Source organism: Hemibagrus wyckioides, linkage group LG22, assembly GCF_019097595.1.
Source record: "Hemibagrus wyckioides isolate EC202008001 linkage group LG22, SWU_Hwy_1.0, whole genome shotgun sequence".
In the NCBI taxonomy this organism is placed as follows: domain Eukaryota; kingdom Metazoa; phylum Chordata; class Actinopteri; order Siluriformes; family Bagridae; genus Hemibagrus; species Hemibagrus wyckioides.
Genome location: NC_080731.1, coordinates 19,061,366 through 19,079,130, shown reverse-complemented (window position 1 = coordinate 19,079,130; position 17,765 = coordinate 19,061,366). Strand labels below are relative to the sequence as shown.

Genomic DNA, 17,765 nt, shown 5'->3' with positions numbered 1-17,765 from the left:
TAAGAATTAAAAATGGCCTAGCGACGCCCATGCTCCCAGGGTTATCTATCAATTTCATTTTAATTTAATTGCAAAAAAGTGTTAACGTTAATACATGTAGTAGGTGAAACCAATAGGCTTATTTTTCCTGTTGATTTTCATACAGTTTATAAACCTCCAACTGATTTGTTTTATTTGTTTTCATCTGTTGCTAAAAGGTTAATCATGAGAACCAGATGCAGATTTCACAGCTTCACTCAGGCACCCAGAGACGGAGAATTTGGTGCATGATACTCACCATCCCTGACACACCTTTTATTAATACTTTAGTTTATGATCGCCTGCATACTCTGCAGTGATATGAACATTTCCTCTCCAGAACATGCCGTGTAAGTATTTAACATGCTGTGCATATGTAGCTTACATGATCAAATTATATGATAACTAATATTTAAGCTGATCATGATTTAAACACACTATTGTGAAAAAAAGCTCCTGGTTTTCTGCTATTTTTTTTCACAGAGATGGAGGTGAAGTTAGTTGTAGGTTGGATGTTTGACAGATATTCAGCAATATTCGGTGCGTGTCAAGGTGTGTGTCATTTCATTGGTAATTTCTTGACGGTCCCTAAGTAACACTCCTCTGAATATCTGTCAAATACCCAATCTACAACTAACTTCATCTGGGTTAAAGTCATATGGTGACTATGATCACATCATAAGCATAAACACAGTGATGCCTAAACACAATACACATCATTTATATGCTTTTGCATTTTTTTTGATGGCAACCAATTTTTATTTTGACCAGGACCAAATCTGAAAAACTGAAAGCGCTGAACATCAGAATGTCTTTAGAAAATTTATTTAACTTTATAAGATAAGCAATAGATTGTGGAGCAAGAATGTGCTGGAAAAAAAAAACTATAGGTGGTGCAGACACAGACTTTGAAAGTAAGCTGCAGGGCATTTAGAGCGGCAAGTAGAAATAAGAGAAATGCCTTTTTACTGTAGAAGAAAGACGTATGCGACTAAACATGGTTCATTGGGTGTCCCTGAAAGGACACAGTTATAAACGAAGGCAGTGTTCACAGAATTTATGGAACATGGGAGAGGCAATAAAAAAAGTATTGTCTGGTTAGCGGAAGAAATTGTCATATCTATGGAAATAAACCATATACATTATAGTCATATCAATGTCAGCCATCCCACTGCGGTGTTTATAATGCCTATGATGGAGGATGTGAAGAAACAGAATATGAGAGAAAGCAGTAATATGTTCAGCGCATTAAAGAGCATTTAGTCTGGATAATCCAATAGATCTCAGTCTCGAAATATTGCAAATATATAGGCATAGATATAGATATCAGAGTGTTGCTCATCTCATTTATCTGGGTCCCAGTGTATGTTAGTGTAGAAGGGAACATGTGCTCAAAACATAACATTAGTTCTGTGGGGCTCCATAGTTCCCAAAGTACAGATAAGCTCTTTCTTCTTACATTTTTTTTCTTACTTCATTACTCTTTTAACAACAGCTCACTAAACCAAGACTCCATTTAAAATATTTATGTGTTAAGTATTTAGAGTTTGCACATCTTGAGCGATTGTATAGTGTCATGGTTTCTATCAGACAGATTTATCCCTTGAAATTCTGGAGTAAAATTTCATCCACTGTATTATTAGTCAGATAATCTTAGCAATATAGTTTAGAGGTCAGTTCATCCATCCATTCATCTGCAAAGAGCTCATATCCAGGGTGGGCGGGTTCTGTATGATGCTTATGAAATGTGAATAAATGCACTAGTTACTCTGAGTTTCAGACTCTAGTGAATATTTGAAGAACATTTTTGTGAGGACCAGATACAAGGCTTAGGGCAGTCAGTGCCACTTGATTTTACAAAGAAGACAGGATGCTGATATTTTGTGTGCTTACAGACATTAAATTGATAGTCCAGATAAAATTAAATAGCAATAAATAAAGTTTGTTGAGTTCTTCAGTGATTGGGGGTTTGGACATTTTTGGTCAACCAAAAATGATAAATTTGAAAAATCAGCCAGGCCACAAAGCACGAGCCACTGCATCTGTCCATTTTGGAGAAGTTTATGCATAGCAAGTGTGATGTGGAGGCAGGGTTAGAATCCATATGTGGATATTTATTAGTAAATCCACAGAAGAACAAGCAAGTAATACAAAACGGCAGACGAGAAACGTAGTAGAAGAAAACAGGCCCACAGTCGTAAATACCAGAAAGACACTCAGTGTAGTAAACAAATCCAAAACACAATATCCAAACTCAGCAACATTAAAGCACAGAAACAAGGTCAAAACACAGAAAGCAAACGATAATCAGTGAATTGGAACTGCAGCAATAACTAACAATATTTTACACTGGTAGTAGTGTGAGCATGGCTTATATAGTCTGTGAACCTGGAAGTGACTGTTAGGGCCGAGAGACTCGACATTTGTGTGTCACGTCTTGTTTTTTTAAAAGTCCAGATCTCTCTAATCACTAGTCAGGATGTATTATAAGTGTTAATAATCTCATGTATTGCTTTCCAAGTGATTCGTCTGATTCTTCGCCAGGTTACAGGTCTCACACTAAAACCTTACAGTAAAATCATTCATCTCCTTCTGTCCAGAGCTTCTACAACTCATAAATGTAATTAATGTTGTTTAATTATCATTCTTGAATAGTGCAAAATGTGAAAAAATGAGCTGACCGATTCAGGTCAGGCATCCGATCTTCTGATTTCAACACATCTGTATTGACTCGCCGGAGGCAAATGTTTACATGGAAACAATACTTCAACGCCCTTTTTATGTCCGTGGGGAAACCTAGAAGCATGGATTCAAAATTCAGGAGAGAGCTCCCTCTGACATTCGACCTCCATGTGTGACATGACAACATCTTCGATTCACTTCCTCTTGAGTCTTTTTTAGTATCATATTAATTATGACAAAGAAAATATACTTGTTCTCTCATTAGGGTCTGGGTTGATTTGTAGAACTTGCTGTCTGAAGCTTTAAGAGGTCTGGCTGTTGACCTGAAACCTTCATATCTGATCCCTGATACTGTAGCAGGGCTGGATCTGATTCAGGTAATCAGGCGTCACAGGGGAATGTTGTTAGATTTGTTGTTTGCAGTGTCTTTGGAGCTCAAATTCTTTAATCTCTGTTTGTTAGTGACAGATTACATTTTATTTATCGTATTACATGTTATTTAAGTATTGTATCAAAGCTGTTAGAAGAAAAAAGAGGATCATTTCACCAAGTGTTGACATAAAAAATGTTGAAATCATCAGCACATCACAGACCACCACATTTAATGGACATGGTCATGCTTGGAATCATTGGATTCAGTGAATAATGAGACATGATGATTTGGTGTAAAATGCCATACAACAAATTTCATCTTTTAACACTTTTCATTAATAAAATCAATCACTAATAGTAATTATTTTTACATGATAATATGGGGGTGGATGATTCCAGATTGTAACTAAGTGAGCTGCTGAAACATTATCTACACTTTCAGTTACGTATAATTTCTCAGGCCTTTGTCCTCCACAGACTCTACACCATTGGACTCTGTTACAGAGGTGAGCACAAGCTGTTAAAGACAACGTCAAAAGGGAATTACTGGCATTTTATGGGGTGCTGGTGAAACATGGTGAAAAATCACAAGTGAGTGAATAAACGTCAGAAGTGACTGAATAACAGAAAAAACGAGGTATTTGTATATAATTGATCTGTCCTAATATTTGGTAACAATATGACCAGGAAATTAAAGTAGCAACTAAATAATTATCTTTTAATTCATGATTGTCTTTACAGGAATACTCCAGTGATGCTGTTTGTTTTTAAGTCTGTAGAGTTTCCTTAAAGCAATCTTTACTTTGTGTTTTGAACTTCTAAAGAATTCTCCTTAAAGGAAATTTCAGCAAATGGACCTCAGTCCAGTCCAAAAGAAAGTTCTGCTCTTCTTCTTTATTTTTCCTCTGGTATCAGCAGGTGAGTGTGATTTCTTTTCTTCTGTTCTTAATGTTTTCCTGTGTTGTAGTGTAGTGTATGTGTGAATGAGATGAACAGGTTTAAATCCTCAGAAGAGTTGGGTGTAGTTAGTTTGGTTCAGGATTAAACAAAAAGTTGAAATTCATGAAAAACGATTGGATTTTTTTTTTTTTTTAACCAATATTTTTAAATTAATAAACAGGTTGTTTGGCTAAATGTTACAAGTTTACTGAACTCCAAACTCTAATGAGGTGGAAATTCAGAGGATGTGTTTATATGCAAAGATTACGTACATTACATTATTTCATATATACAAGCATTGTTTGGATTGTTTGGACTGCATTGAGGTTTTTTCCTCAGAGCTCTCACAATGTTCCTGACATCAGCTGATGCTGTTTACTTTGTTTGACGTTGATTTTGTCTTGGGTTCTGCTGTCTGTTCAATGTCTCTGATGGACTTTTCCTCTTTTCTCAGCTTCAGAATGATCTGATTTTCTCCTGTAGATCTTATATGATCATGTTGTATTTAAAGTGTGTGATCTCCAACGTCAGAGTGATCAATGAAGTATCCAATATGTGCTGTAATATTGGTAAAATGACCCAATCTCAGAACAGATTATGTAGCATGATAAAGCATAATAAAATTTGTTTTCTTACTTTCAGATTCAACTTCCTCAAATTAGTCCTAACATGTGACTCTACTTGATTCGTGATTTTGACAGGCTGGATTAGACACTGTACATAATCACTCAACTCGACTCAGCATGTCCTGAGCTCCCAAGCTTCTTATCCGATAGAAAAGATTTTACAGAAGTTTGTTTATATATTTTTTTTTTGTCATTTACTCTGTAATATGCTGTACAGCAGTGCTATAAGAATAGTTCTGCTTTTTCTCACATGTTCTGTTCATCTTTCATCAGCAGGTGAGTTTGGAAACATTAGCTTATTAGCAAGTTTATAGAAATGTTTGTTGATGTTTAGAGTAGATTAATGTAAATGATGTCTATTGTTTTATACACTAAATGAGTATGTAAATAAGTATTTAGACATGTTTGCTTTTGTTGTTTACTTACTTGTGTATATATTCATTTCAGATTTAGATGATGACTTATGTACATGTAAAAAAATATTATGTAACTTGGTGAGGTTCATATAAATACTGTTGTGCTCAAAAGTTGCACAAGAAAGCCCGCATACAGTTTGCTGAAGACAAGCAGACTAAGGACATGGATTACTGGAACCATGTCCTGTGGTCCGATGAGACCAAGATAAACTTATTTGGTTCAGATGGTGTCAAGCGTGTTTGGTGGCATCCAGGTAAGGAGTACAAAGACAAGTGTACCTTGCCTACAGTCAAGCATGGTGGTGGAAGTGTCATGCTCTGGGCCTGCATGAGTGCTGCTGGCACTGGGGAGCTACAGTTCACTGAGGGAAACATGAATGCCAACATGTACTGTGACATACTGAAGCAGAGAATGATCCCCTCCCTTCGGAGACTGGGCCACAGGGCAGTATTCCAACATGATAACGACCCCAAACACACCTCCAAGACGACCACTGCCTTGCTAAAGAAGCTGAGGGTAAAGGTGATGGACTGACCAAACATGTCTCCAGACCTAAACCTTAAGGAGGGGGAGCACAAGGTCTCTAACATCCACCAGCTCTGTGATTTCATCATGGAGGAGTGGAAGAGGACTCCAGTGGCAACCTGTGAAGCTCTGGTCAACTCCATGCCCAAGAGGTTAAAGGCAGTGCTGGAAAATAATGGTGGTCACACAAAATATTGACACTTTGGGCCCAATTTGGACATTTCCACTTCGGGGACTTTAGTAGAGGCTTCCCTCTGGGACGACAGCCATGCAGACCAATTTGATGCAGTGTTCGGCGTATGGTCTGAGCACTGACAGGCTGACCACCAACCCCTTCAACCTCTGCAGCAATGCTGGCAGCACTCATACGTCTATTTCCCAAAGACAACCTCCGGATATGACACTGAGCACGTGCACTTAATTTCTTTGGTGGACCATGGCGAGGCCTGTTCTGAGTGGAACCTGTCCTGTAAAACCACTGTATGGTCTTGCCCACCGTGCTACAGAGTTCTTAGAGCGATAACACCAAATTTAACACACCTGCTCCCCATTCACACCTGAGACCTTGTAACACTAACAAGTCACATGACACCGGGGAGGGGAAATGGTTAATTGGGCCCAATTTGGACATTTCCACTTAGGGGTGTAGTCATTTTTGTCGCCAACGGTTTAGACATTAATGTCTGTGTGTTGAGTTATTTTGAGGGGACAGAAAATTTACACTGTTATACAGGCTGGACACTCACTACTGTACATTGGAGCAGAGTGGCATTTCTTCAGTGTTGTCACATGAAAAGATATAATAAAATATTTACAAAAATGAGAGGGGTGTACTCACTTTGTGAGATACTATATATATATATATATATATATATATATATATATATATATATATATATATATATATATATATATATATATATATATATATATACACACTACTCACAAAAAGTTAAGGATATTTGGCTTTTGGGTGAAATTTATGGAAAATGTAAAATGTTCACGCTACAGTGATATTATATCATGAAAGTAGGGTGTTTAAGTAGAAGCTGCAGTGGTGATTTCCTCATCTCAAACAATTTATTGAAACAAAAGCCAACAACAGTGGTGGGTATACCACAACAAAAAATGTCAATGTCTCAATAATTTGTCATGTGCCCTTGACCATCAATTACAGCTTGACAACGACGTCTCATGCTGTTCATGAGTCGACTTATTGTCTGCTGAGGCATGGCATTCCACTCTTCTTGAAGGACGGCCCTCAGGTCATTGAGGTTCTGGTATGCAGGGTTACGAGCCTCTACACCGCGACTCAGCTGATCCCAGAGGTTTTCTATGGGATTCAGGTCTGGAGAAAGTGCAGGCCACTCCATTTGAGGTACCCCAGCCTCCAGCAGCTGTTCCTTAATGATGCAACATCGATGAGCTGGAGCATTGTCGTCCATGAAGATGAAATTAGGCCCGTGTTGTTCATGCAGGGGCACAATGACTGGATTAATGATGTAGGGGCAGTTCTGTATTGAGTAGACACACCTGCCCAGACTGTAACACCACCACAACAGTGGCTGATGCATAGCGCTCTCCTTGACGTCTCCAACATCGTTGGTGGCCATCATTTCTGCTCAACGTGAATGGACTTTCATCAGAGAACACCACTGAGGCCCACTGGTCCCTCGTCCAGCGTAAATGCTCCCTGGCCCATGCAAGACGATGACGCCTGTGCCTGGTGGTGTGGTCAGGTCATCAACATGGGATGTGGCCAAAGGATGTCCACTTCTATGCCTTTCTGTGACTCTTCCAGTCTCTCTGTATCTCTGTCCCAACCTGCTGATGACACTCTGTGACACTCTAAGTTCAGTGGCCACTTCCCTCTGAGAACATCCTGTTTGAAGCCTCACAATGGCGAGGTACTTTTGATCAATTGTTAGGTGTGGTCTTGGTCTCATGATGTCAAAATGTGAACAGCATGATGAAGAGGACTGTTTAAATACCAATTCTAACTGAACCAGAAAATTTATTGGTGGATTCATGGATCAAACACCAGTTGAACACCATATATATAAAGTGTGTGTATATATTGACTACAAGTTTCTTGTGTTTTTGTTTGTTTTATTTTATATATGATGAGTGTTACTGAAACACTTTCCACCTTTACAGTCAGACACACTCTGCAGTACCTCTACACTGGAGTCACAGGAATAAATTTCCCAGAGTTCACTGCTATTGGTCTGGTGGATGGAGAGCAGTTTGTGTACTATGACAGCGACACCAGGAAGGCGATCGTAAAGACAGAGTGGAAGGAGAAGTTTAAAGGTGGTCTTTCAGATTACTGGAGTGATGTGTAGGGTTTTATCAGCGTCGACAGATTTGGTTCAAAGACAGTGTGGCTACAGCAATGCAGAGCTTTAATCAGACAAAAGGTGAAACACACACACACACACACACACAAACACACACACACACACCCACACACACACACACAAAATTTTCATGTATAACCTGAAAAATTTAATTTGTGTCTCTCATGGGAATTATGACAAAGTATCTGTGTGTACAATTTCTAGGCTGTTAACTCAGTTAAACTCATATGTGTGTGTGTGTGTGTTTGTGTGTGTGTCTGTGTGTGTGTAGGAGTTCACACAGTGCAGTTCATGTTTGGCTGTGAGCTCGATGTTAATGGCACCATAAGAGGATTCAATCAGTACGGTTATGATGGAGAAGATTTCATCAGTCTGGATCTGAAATCTGTCTCCTGGACTGCAGATAATCCACAAACTGTCATCACTGATAACAAGTGGGATTCTACAGGACATGAGGCTCTACTCTGTAAGGACTTCCTGATGTATGAATGTCCGAAACAATTAAAGTCTTTCAACAGAGAGACTCTGAAGAGGAAAGGTAATAATAAGAATTGTACAGGATAAATACTGCACTCACTAATCTTTATACCTCCATATTTATAAACCTGTATATCCTGTGTATTTTAGATCATTCTAAAGTGTTATTAATATTATTCAGCACAAAACTATTTACTTTACGTCTATCTAGCCAAAAATGTTGTTCAAATGATAGATGCTATATAGTGCCATATTTTTTTTACCTAATTTAAATGCATGTTTAAATATTTCTGTCTCTGTGTGTCTCTGCAGTTCCTCCTACAGCATCAGTGATCCAGAAACACTCGCCTTCTCCAGAGGTGGTGTGTCACGCTACAGGTTTCTTCCCCAAAGAGGTGATGATCTCCTGGAGGAAGGACGGAGAGGATGTGAACGAGGACGTGGAGCTCAGAGAGACGTTACCCAACCAGGATGGAAGCTTCCAGAAGAGAAGCATTCTGAAAGTCCCAGCTGAGGATCTGCAGAAACACACCTACACCTGCGTGATTCAGCACAGCAGCTTGAAGGAGGAGTTAGTGCTGAATGTGAACAAGCAGCAAATCACAAAAGGTCAGAAAAACACTTACCTATAAAATGACAGATTTTTTGTGAAAGCTCATTTACTGATGCAGCAGATAATAAAGACTCTTGCTGATTTCACAGAGAGAGGATCATATGGCACACAAATTATCATCATTGGTGTTGTCATGACTCTTGTAGCTCTAATTGCTGGAATTATCATCTGGAAGAAGAACAAGTCTGGTGAGATGAGGACGGAGGAGATGTGAATTTTTCAAAAAATAGAATTAGAAACTTTGATCTGAGAAAAGATACTAATCTGATACTGACATGTTATCATGTAAATTTAATTTCAATTCTTAAATACATTACACAGCTTCTATAGTAACTGTCTGTCCATCATCTGTCTTTCAGGCTTCAAAGCTGTTTCACAGAACTCCATGAGCTGTAAGTGAGCCTCTGATTCATCATTAATATTTCAGTTGTTTAGTTGTAATGTAATGTAAAAATTTTAGAGAATGAATTTAATGTTTTCCAGCCTCTGAAGATTCTTCCTCCAATCACTCTGTGACTGTGTGTCTTCCTGCTGAAGGGAGAGAGTAAGACATGATGATGTTTACAGTGTCATATGGAATAAAAATCTGTGTGTGGACTGAAAATCCAGCAGAAAAACCTGAGCTCACATTAAATCTCAGCTCAGAGCTGATCCTGTTTCTTTCTCTCTGTTTTTCTAGGAGAGACCAGGAGATGGAGATGAGGAACACACACACACACAAACACACACAAACACACATACACACACACGGTAAAGTAAAGCTTTTCAAACTTTCTGATTACTTTCCAGTCCTGGTGACTCAGTAGCATGTAGAGATATGAGTGTCTTGTTGAACTGGATGTTAGATTTCCTCAATAATAGTCCACAGTGTTATATATTTACAGCTATATTTTTGTAAATTTCCCTTTGGGATGAATAAAGTATCTATCTATCTATCTATCTATCTATCTATCTATCTATCTATCTATCTATCTACATTTTAATTGCATACTTGTTACGTTCAGAATGTTTTTTGTCTCTGCTTTTTTTTTTTTATTACTATACTCATGATCACATTACGGATTTGTCAGAAGTGTTTTTTGTACCTACTCTGACTGTTTTCATTTCTGCTTTAATAAACCTCATAAGTATGGATACTTATATGGTTGTACTATGGTTATCTCCACAGTTACAATATTAATAATGACTTTACCAGTGATCATGATGAAAAAGACCATTTAATAAAGTTTCTATATTTTCTGGTCTTAGATTTTCTCATCAGAAACTGCTGCCCGTGTTAAAACTGAGTATTGCATTTTTTTTTTTTTGCACTGTTATGTACATTCGAAAGTATATGTAGGAATTTTGAGAAAGTAGGACAGACCAAATAACTATACGTTAGGTATAACTATACGTTTTTGCTAGCGGTAGGAAATTCTGAAAGTATGTTCTGACTATCCTTGATAGTGCAATAAGTAATAGTCCAAACACAACTCAGCTTAGCAATATGATGCAACGCCCAGTATTATTAAACTAAACACACTTTTCCTGGAGCTAGCTGCTGCAGAAATCAGCAACCATTTGGGCCAGTAGCTTTGATAACTAAGAAATAACGAGGCATAAGAAATTCAGTTGAAATACCTGCTTTGGTGCCAGAGGAATGAGAAGTGAATAAGTGAATAAGTGAGAACGAACTGGTATAGCGACCCCAAGTGGCCAAATTCCATAAAACTTATAGCATGCCCAAAATTGCTTATAGCAACAAGCATTCAGGCCTCCCAGTTCACCAAACACTCTATGCCCATGAACCCTCCAGATCTGTTCCAAGAAATACTATACATAAAAAAACTACATAAAAAGCTTGACTAGACAAAATGTGTTTTCTGCATGGTCTTAAACACTGACCCTGTGTCTGAGTCTCGAACATTAAAAGGAAAGCTAACTGAAGTTACTTTTTTTTAGCTAATTAGCTTCGTTAACACTCCTGTAGTTAATGTAGGTTTATAAATGAGTGTAATGTTAGCACTCGGTAATGTTAGCCTAGTTAAACCGTGTGGAGATTTATAAGTCAGTTTAATGAGTTCTAAACAATTTTATAATTAACAATGGTAATGTGCTGTCTAAGAGACGATGCTTGTCACAACAATTGTACCATGAGAAAACTTATTGCTTCATTTATTGCTTTAGATTCTCTTTCTGATAAACCTTCTAATTCTCTGTAAGGTTCACAGTTGAGTCAGTTCATTGAATCAATTCTTTTATGTGAACGTTCAGTGCGGTTTGGGAACTAATTCGAGGAGCTGACATAAACTCGAATAAATAAAGAGTGTGGACAAAAATAGTTCATTGAACTGTGCAACTGTGCACCAGTTACTTAAAGTTCAATCAATTAAAACATGATTGGATCCTGATTTCCTCAGTTTTGCAAAGTAAACTTAAAGGGAAATACGAAAGTTAATTTAATAATCAGTGGAAAGTAATGAAAAGCCAAGTCTTTTGTACAGTGGTCACGCTGAAAAGTTTGCAGATCATCTCAGAATCCTTTCTAAATATCTCACACTTTCTGATTTAAGTAATTCTATTAAAGTGTTCATGAAGTACAGCTGTGTGAGTAAACTAGCTTCATCCTCTTTTGGCAATCAGACTGTTTTTATAAATTTCACAATTTTTCCACAATTTTACTCCATGGCAGAAATTTAGGGAGTAGTTTGGGAAAGTAGTTTGTTTCACATATTATTTAAAATGATTGTAAATTGGAGTGGACAAGAAAAAATGATTTAGATGTCAGATTTATACAGGTTATACGGGGTATACAAATTTGATCTCAATGAGAAATTCATATCTGACCTTAGCTCCTCTCCTGCCTATGACCACACAACTCAAAATCTCCTCCTGTATATGTTTCAAATTTCACGTGAATCCTTGATTCATGATGTCACTGAAATATCTATCCACTTCACCCAAGCTGCTGCTTAACAACAGATGGACTTCAGCTGAACATTTAGCTGCAAAGCACTTGATGGCGAAGGCTACTTCATGTTCATGTTCTGAAAGCTGATGATTCTCCTCAAGGGGGAGCTGTAACACTTAGGTGAGCTTCAAATAAAAAAAGCAACTGGAATATACTCACAGCAACAGTGTCTGCCTTCTACACAATCTACAGTTTGTGGAGATCAGACTATACGTCTTTGTGTCTTCGTTCAGGTGAATATTGTTGCTGTAATATTGCTCTGGCGGCTCTGCCAGCTCAGGGGTGATGAGGTCTAGCACACTAATGGAGACGAAGATGATGGATTTTATTCCTTCCTCAGCATAACTGTATTTTAAAGCACATCATGTGCAGACACAATTTTAGTCCACACACACATATGAGGCCACTTTCGGGCCACAGAGGTGATTAAAGCTGTGCGTTTATGACTCGAGAAATCATCTCAGGATCCACATGGGTTCTGCCCTGGGCCACAAAAAACTATTTTAAGATCTTGTCTCAGTGGGAGACAACAAGCCATCAGAAGTTTGTCAAACTGCTGGTGAATCCTAGACCCCTGAAAGTTTCTAGAGACCATGTTCATGACACTTATGGTGCTCATGAGTTATCTTATATAGACATATTTTAGTCCAATATATGAAGAACTGCAAAAGGAGGGAATAAAGCAAAGTGTATGTTCACTAGAGTTATCCCAGAGTGTTACAGGATTCTGGATCCTGATTGGCCAGAATGTTGGTTCATTTTCTATAACAGTCACAGGTTTATCCATCCATCCATCCATCCATTGTCTATACCTGCTTTAATCCTAGTTAGGGTGACGGGAATCTGCTGGAGCCTATCCCAGCACACATTGGGCGAAAGGCAGGGGTACACCCTGGACAGGTCACCAGTCCATCACAGGGCCGGCCACATATAGACAGACAACCACACACACTCATTCCTATGGGCAGTTTAGAATTACTGATCAACTTAATGTACATGTTTTTGGACTGTGGGAGGAAACCAGAGTACCCGGAGTAAACCCACACATGCACGGGGAGAAGATTTATACAAGATTTTCTTTCTTGTATTTTTCTAGAGTCCTTTATGAGGCTGCATTGCATTGCAGTAACAGGGAAGTATTATCTTATTTTTTGTTTCTTAATGGCCAGTAGACGTCAAGGTTGTTGCTCTGAATTAAATTAGAATTAAACCCCCCCTTAAAGCCTACGCCAGCCTGTGCATTAATCCCTCCCAGGTCATGAGGTTATAGCAGACAGTCTGAGGTTAATGACATACAGAAAATGAGAAATCTATGTGTTCCTGTCTCTTTTAAAGGCGTGGTCTATCTCACACGCGCCCGAGCCCCTCGCGCTTTCGCTCTATCTCTTCTGTATATCCGGGAGTCGCGAGCGCATCTGGGCTCGAGCCACCGGAGCCATGGCAACCGCGACGACAGGTGAGGAGAAGACCATCTCGTCGTAAGCAGCGAGAGTTTAGTTTTCACTGGAAATAAAGTGCGCTTTTGTGTTCCCTCTAAGTCGAACTGCGTGTAATTAATCGGCGTCATGTCATTTCAACGCTTTTCCGCGATTTCAGAAGCCGAGACGCGTCAGAGGCTGCTCCGTAACGTGAAGAAGGAGGTGAGTGCGCGTGCCAATTCACATCAATTAATACATACATACATACATACATGAACAAACAAACAAATAAATAAATAAATAAATAAATGTGCCACAAGACGACTCAGTAGTTACTGCACAGTGTTGTGGTCTCAGTGTCCTACAGGGAGCCATTTAACATTAAACAAAAGGTTATAATCCTTGTCTAGTGCACGTGCTGGAGCACATAAAGCTATCAGAGATTCTGTATTTCACTTCTACATAAGTATTGCACATTAATGACTTCTGCAGCCTGTTTCCCCCCGTCTATATATCCCAAAAAGATGCCAGTTTGAGCTCTCTGGCCACCACACACACACACACACACACACTCGCACGCACACACACACACACACACACACACACACACACACACACACACAAACACTCACACAAACACACACACGCACACACGCACGCACCATAGAAATAACTGCTCTAACACTCTGTTTAGGATCAAATGTATCTATAAACACACAACATAGAATTGTTATGCTTTGTCTAATCAGTGTTTCATCCTAATCAGTTCCTAGTCCAGTGTGTACCAGATCTCTCTCTCTCTCACACACACACACACACACACACACATCTTACCTTAGCATCTTGTTGGTTTACCATATGTAGTAATTAGTACCTGCTCTCTATGTGTTATTCTGATCAGTACAAACCAGATTCAGTGCTTAATCCATTAAGTAACCAAGCCTGTATACTGTCAGGTCTAATCAATAGAATATGTGATCAATAAAATAGACTAATCAATACCTAAACTAATCATTAGCTGGTCTTTTTCAATATTCTTTTCTAATGAGCACTTATCCATAATTTATAACATTCATCTCATCTAATCAATAGTTAGTCTAATCTCATTGCCTGGGATAATCAGCCATCTGACTAATTTATTGCCTACTCATTACATATTCTATTCAGCATTTAGCTTTAATTGATCGTCAGTCTAATCTAATCTGTTGTAATCTTACCTAATCAATGATCTGATATAATCAATAGCTAGATCTAATCACTTGTTAGTGTAACTGCTTTACTCAATACATATGCTAATCAGTTATTACCATAAACTGATAAATAGTCTAATCTAGTCGGTGGCTTGTCAATGGCACATCTGATGTCAGTGGCTGGTATAAACAATACGGGATCCAACAGTCATTACTGTAATAGCTACTCTTAGAGCTGCTCTACTCAGTACACATTGTCATCAATGCTTGTGCTAAATGGAAAATCCATCTAATCTAATCTGATTTAACTGGTCTAAATGATCTAGTCTCTGGTCAGGTATGATCATTGCTGGTTCTAATCAGTTTAGTTTATTTAATCTAGTTTACAGCTTATCTACTCTGAAATAATAATCCGTCTAATCTGGTTTAATCTTAGTGGTCTAATCTGTGGCTAGTTTTTAGCTGTTCTATTTTATAAACTCTACATTCTCAATCACCAAATCTAATCTAATGTAATCTAATGTAATCAACAGCTTGTGCACAGACCAAGATGGTTCTTCATTTGTGTCGTCTAATCAATTCCTTGCCCAATCATTGCAGATCTAATACATGCCTGCACATTAATACCTGATTATAGCGATTATTAATTAATAACTGATGAAGTATCACTTTAATAATAATGATAGATGCGAACTCTGCTGTCGTGATGGGTTTATGGACCTTTGGAAAAAAAGGTCAAATGTAGAACACTTACCGGTTCTTCAGTGACGACTTTTTACCTGTGCGCAGAGTGACTCATCTGCTGAGTGTGTGTGTGTGTGTGTGTGTTAAAGAGCTGGTGAAGAAGAGCTTACAGCCAAATCATGATGCACCAAACACACACACACAAAGTGGTGTACAGCTGCACTTCTGACTGTAAAGAAAGCATGTGTAGAACTTATTATACACCTTCTGTGTCATAATTTATTCCAAGTCTCCATTCTCCCTCATATGCCACTCGAACCCTGGGTGAAAGAGTGTGTAGGAACTGCAGCATTGAGCTTTTCTGTTTAATGTATAAATGAACAGTGTGTAAGTGGTGTAATTACTCAACACTCAGCTGAATATTTATCTGTTGGCAGCCTTCCATCAATCAGATACAAACACACACACACACACACACACAGATTAACAGTCTCCTTGACAGTCTAAATTACACTTCGCCGGGGAATTTCACATTTTAAAATCCATCGCTCATCTGGAAACACACCCGTCTGTGTTTAATCGGAGCGTGATAACGTTTTCATGTGCTGCTGTTGCTACCCGAGTCAGACTCAAGCAGCCACACTTATGCCGTTCTCTGTGCTGGGATCGGAAATTGGATTGTAAGTTACATTTGGGGAAAGACTTGTGCCAAATGAGTATTAGTGGTAATTACAATACCTCTTGCTGTTAGCGAGGCTCCATTTCTTTTTCATTAGCCAAAAATAATAACACCCTCATGCTCATGTCTCAGGTTCAGAAGCAGTGGAGAGCTAATGAGCGATCCAGGCTGAGATTGGATGTAGTTCACTGTGCAGTGATTGATTGTGAGCCTAGAGATTATCGTGCACTTGTTTGGAGTGTGCTCACATCCCTCCTGTGGAACATCAGTGCAAGATCTCTGATTTGTCAGTCTTATATTGCCCTGCATTCAGCCCACTGGAGACCATTAAACGGAACAGCGTGTCTATTCAGCTTTACTACTGAGCTGCGGGAGACTGTCCTTTCTTGCAGTGTAAAGTCTTAACTCAAACGCCCTTTAGCCGCCTTCATCACCAGTGCCCATTTAGGCACTTTAGTTACACTGTGTAAGAAGATAACTAAGTGACAATGACTCACTCTTGTTGCCTGTGGTGATGACCTTCCTGCTCAAGTGGAACCTTTGTCCTTTTGCTCACCTCTGGACCTTTTAATAAGTCCCTCGTGATCTGTGCACTGCTTCCTGGTGGTCCTCTGAGTACGTCTAGGCGATGATGTCTCGGCACCTTCCTGAATTTTTTCTAATTATTTCCCCACCTAAACATTGGTCCTCTTGTTACTGACCTGAACATTAATCAGTATGCGCTTTTTCCTGGTCAGGGACTTGATGGATCATGAACCACGGGGTGGTTTACTCACTGTTTTGTAGCTTGAACAGAATCGATGTTCTGATTCAGAAAGAAAAAATCAATCTGGTGGTCGATTCCCTCCACGCAGCTTCTTATAGCACAGTGAAACCCGCTCGGCTTTAAGCCTCTCCTTGTTGGTTTTTGTATTAGACCTAGCTGTAGTGGTCTTAGCGTCTTTTCCACATCAATCTGTCTGTTTCTCTTGTGCAGTTGAAACTTTTATTGAAGGAATAGAGCGATGCGCTGCAAAACATGACATGTTGCAGTTACCTTCCTTTTCTAGTTAAGTCTTTGAGAGAAAGTGAGACGATTGTATTAACAGAGCTCCCATCATGCACTGTTTTCACACTAGCAGTGACTCATCCCTGCTCTTTTTTGCTTAGTAGTAGGTCCACGCTCAGAGCCATGAGGTTTACCTTCGCACTCAGCAGGATCAAACGTCTCGAACTTCTAAAGACCAATAAATGAACCCTGCTCTCGGAAATCCACAGAGTCTAGGGGCTTAGAAAGTAAGAGCAGAGGGTATAACCTCATTTCTCACCAGTTCCGGAGAATTCAAGTGAAGATTTCATCGTGTGTATACCATTTTTACTTCACTTCCTACACTACACAATCTTTCTTCCCTCTTTTACTTCTTAACTTATTTTTCTCCCATTACTCCAGAATGCCATCTCTTCTACAACACACCATCTTACATCATCAGTGTCATTGTCATTGTAAAATGCTCCACCTGCTCCATCCTCTCTAATGCTGAAATCTTTGCCACTTTTTATAATGAGAAGATTGAGAAAAGACCTTTGCTTCTGCCCAGACTACGCCTACATTACACAGACAGGATTCCCCTACTCCTTTGTTGCATCTTTCAACCATAGCAGCAGAAGAGATTCTATAAATCATTCAGTCTTGCAATCCTACCACCTACACATTGGATCCAATTGTACCATGTACCAACTACCTTCAAGAGAACTTTCCAGAAACATGCTGGATCCCTTCCACACCAGCAGCTACAGACCAGTATCACTTCTCTCCTTTCCTCATAATTCTTGAAC

General features: G+C 39.0%; 1 protein-coding gene and 1 pseudogene across 5 annotated transcripts in view; both read left to right on the top strand.

The window, feature by feature from the left end:
• The first annotated feature begins 4,726 nt into the window (after positions 1-4,726).
• LOC131343143 (BOLA class I histocompatibility antigen, alpha chain BL3-7-like) lies at positions 4,727-10,237 on the top strand (annotated as a pseudogene).
• A 3,090-nt stretch (positions 10,238-13,327) lies between these two features.
• The window catches only part of sgsm1a (small G protein signaling modulator 1a), a 26,221-nt gene continuing 21,783 nt past the window's right edge, over positions 13,328-17,765 (top strand). For 2 of the 5 annotated variants that reach the window (XM_058374582.1, XM_058374578.1), the window contains exon 1: positions 13,378-13,619. In XM_058374582.1, coding sequence (XP_058230565.1) covers positions 13,545-13,619 — 75 coding nt within the window. In that variant the 5' untranslated portion in view covers positions 13,378-13,544. Of the gene's footprint in view, positions 13,620-17,765 lie in introns of all 5 variants that reach the window. The other 3 variants (XM_058374581.1, XM_058374579.1, XM_058374580.1) reach the window with 3 other exon arrangements.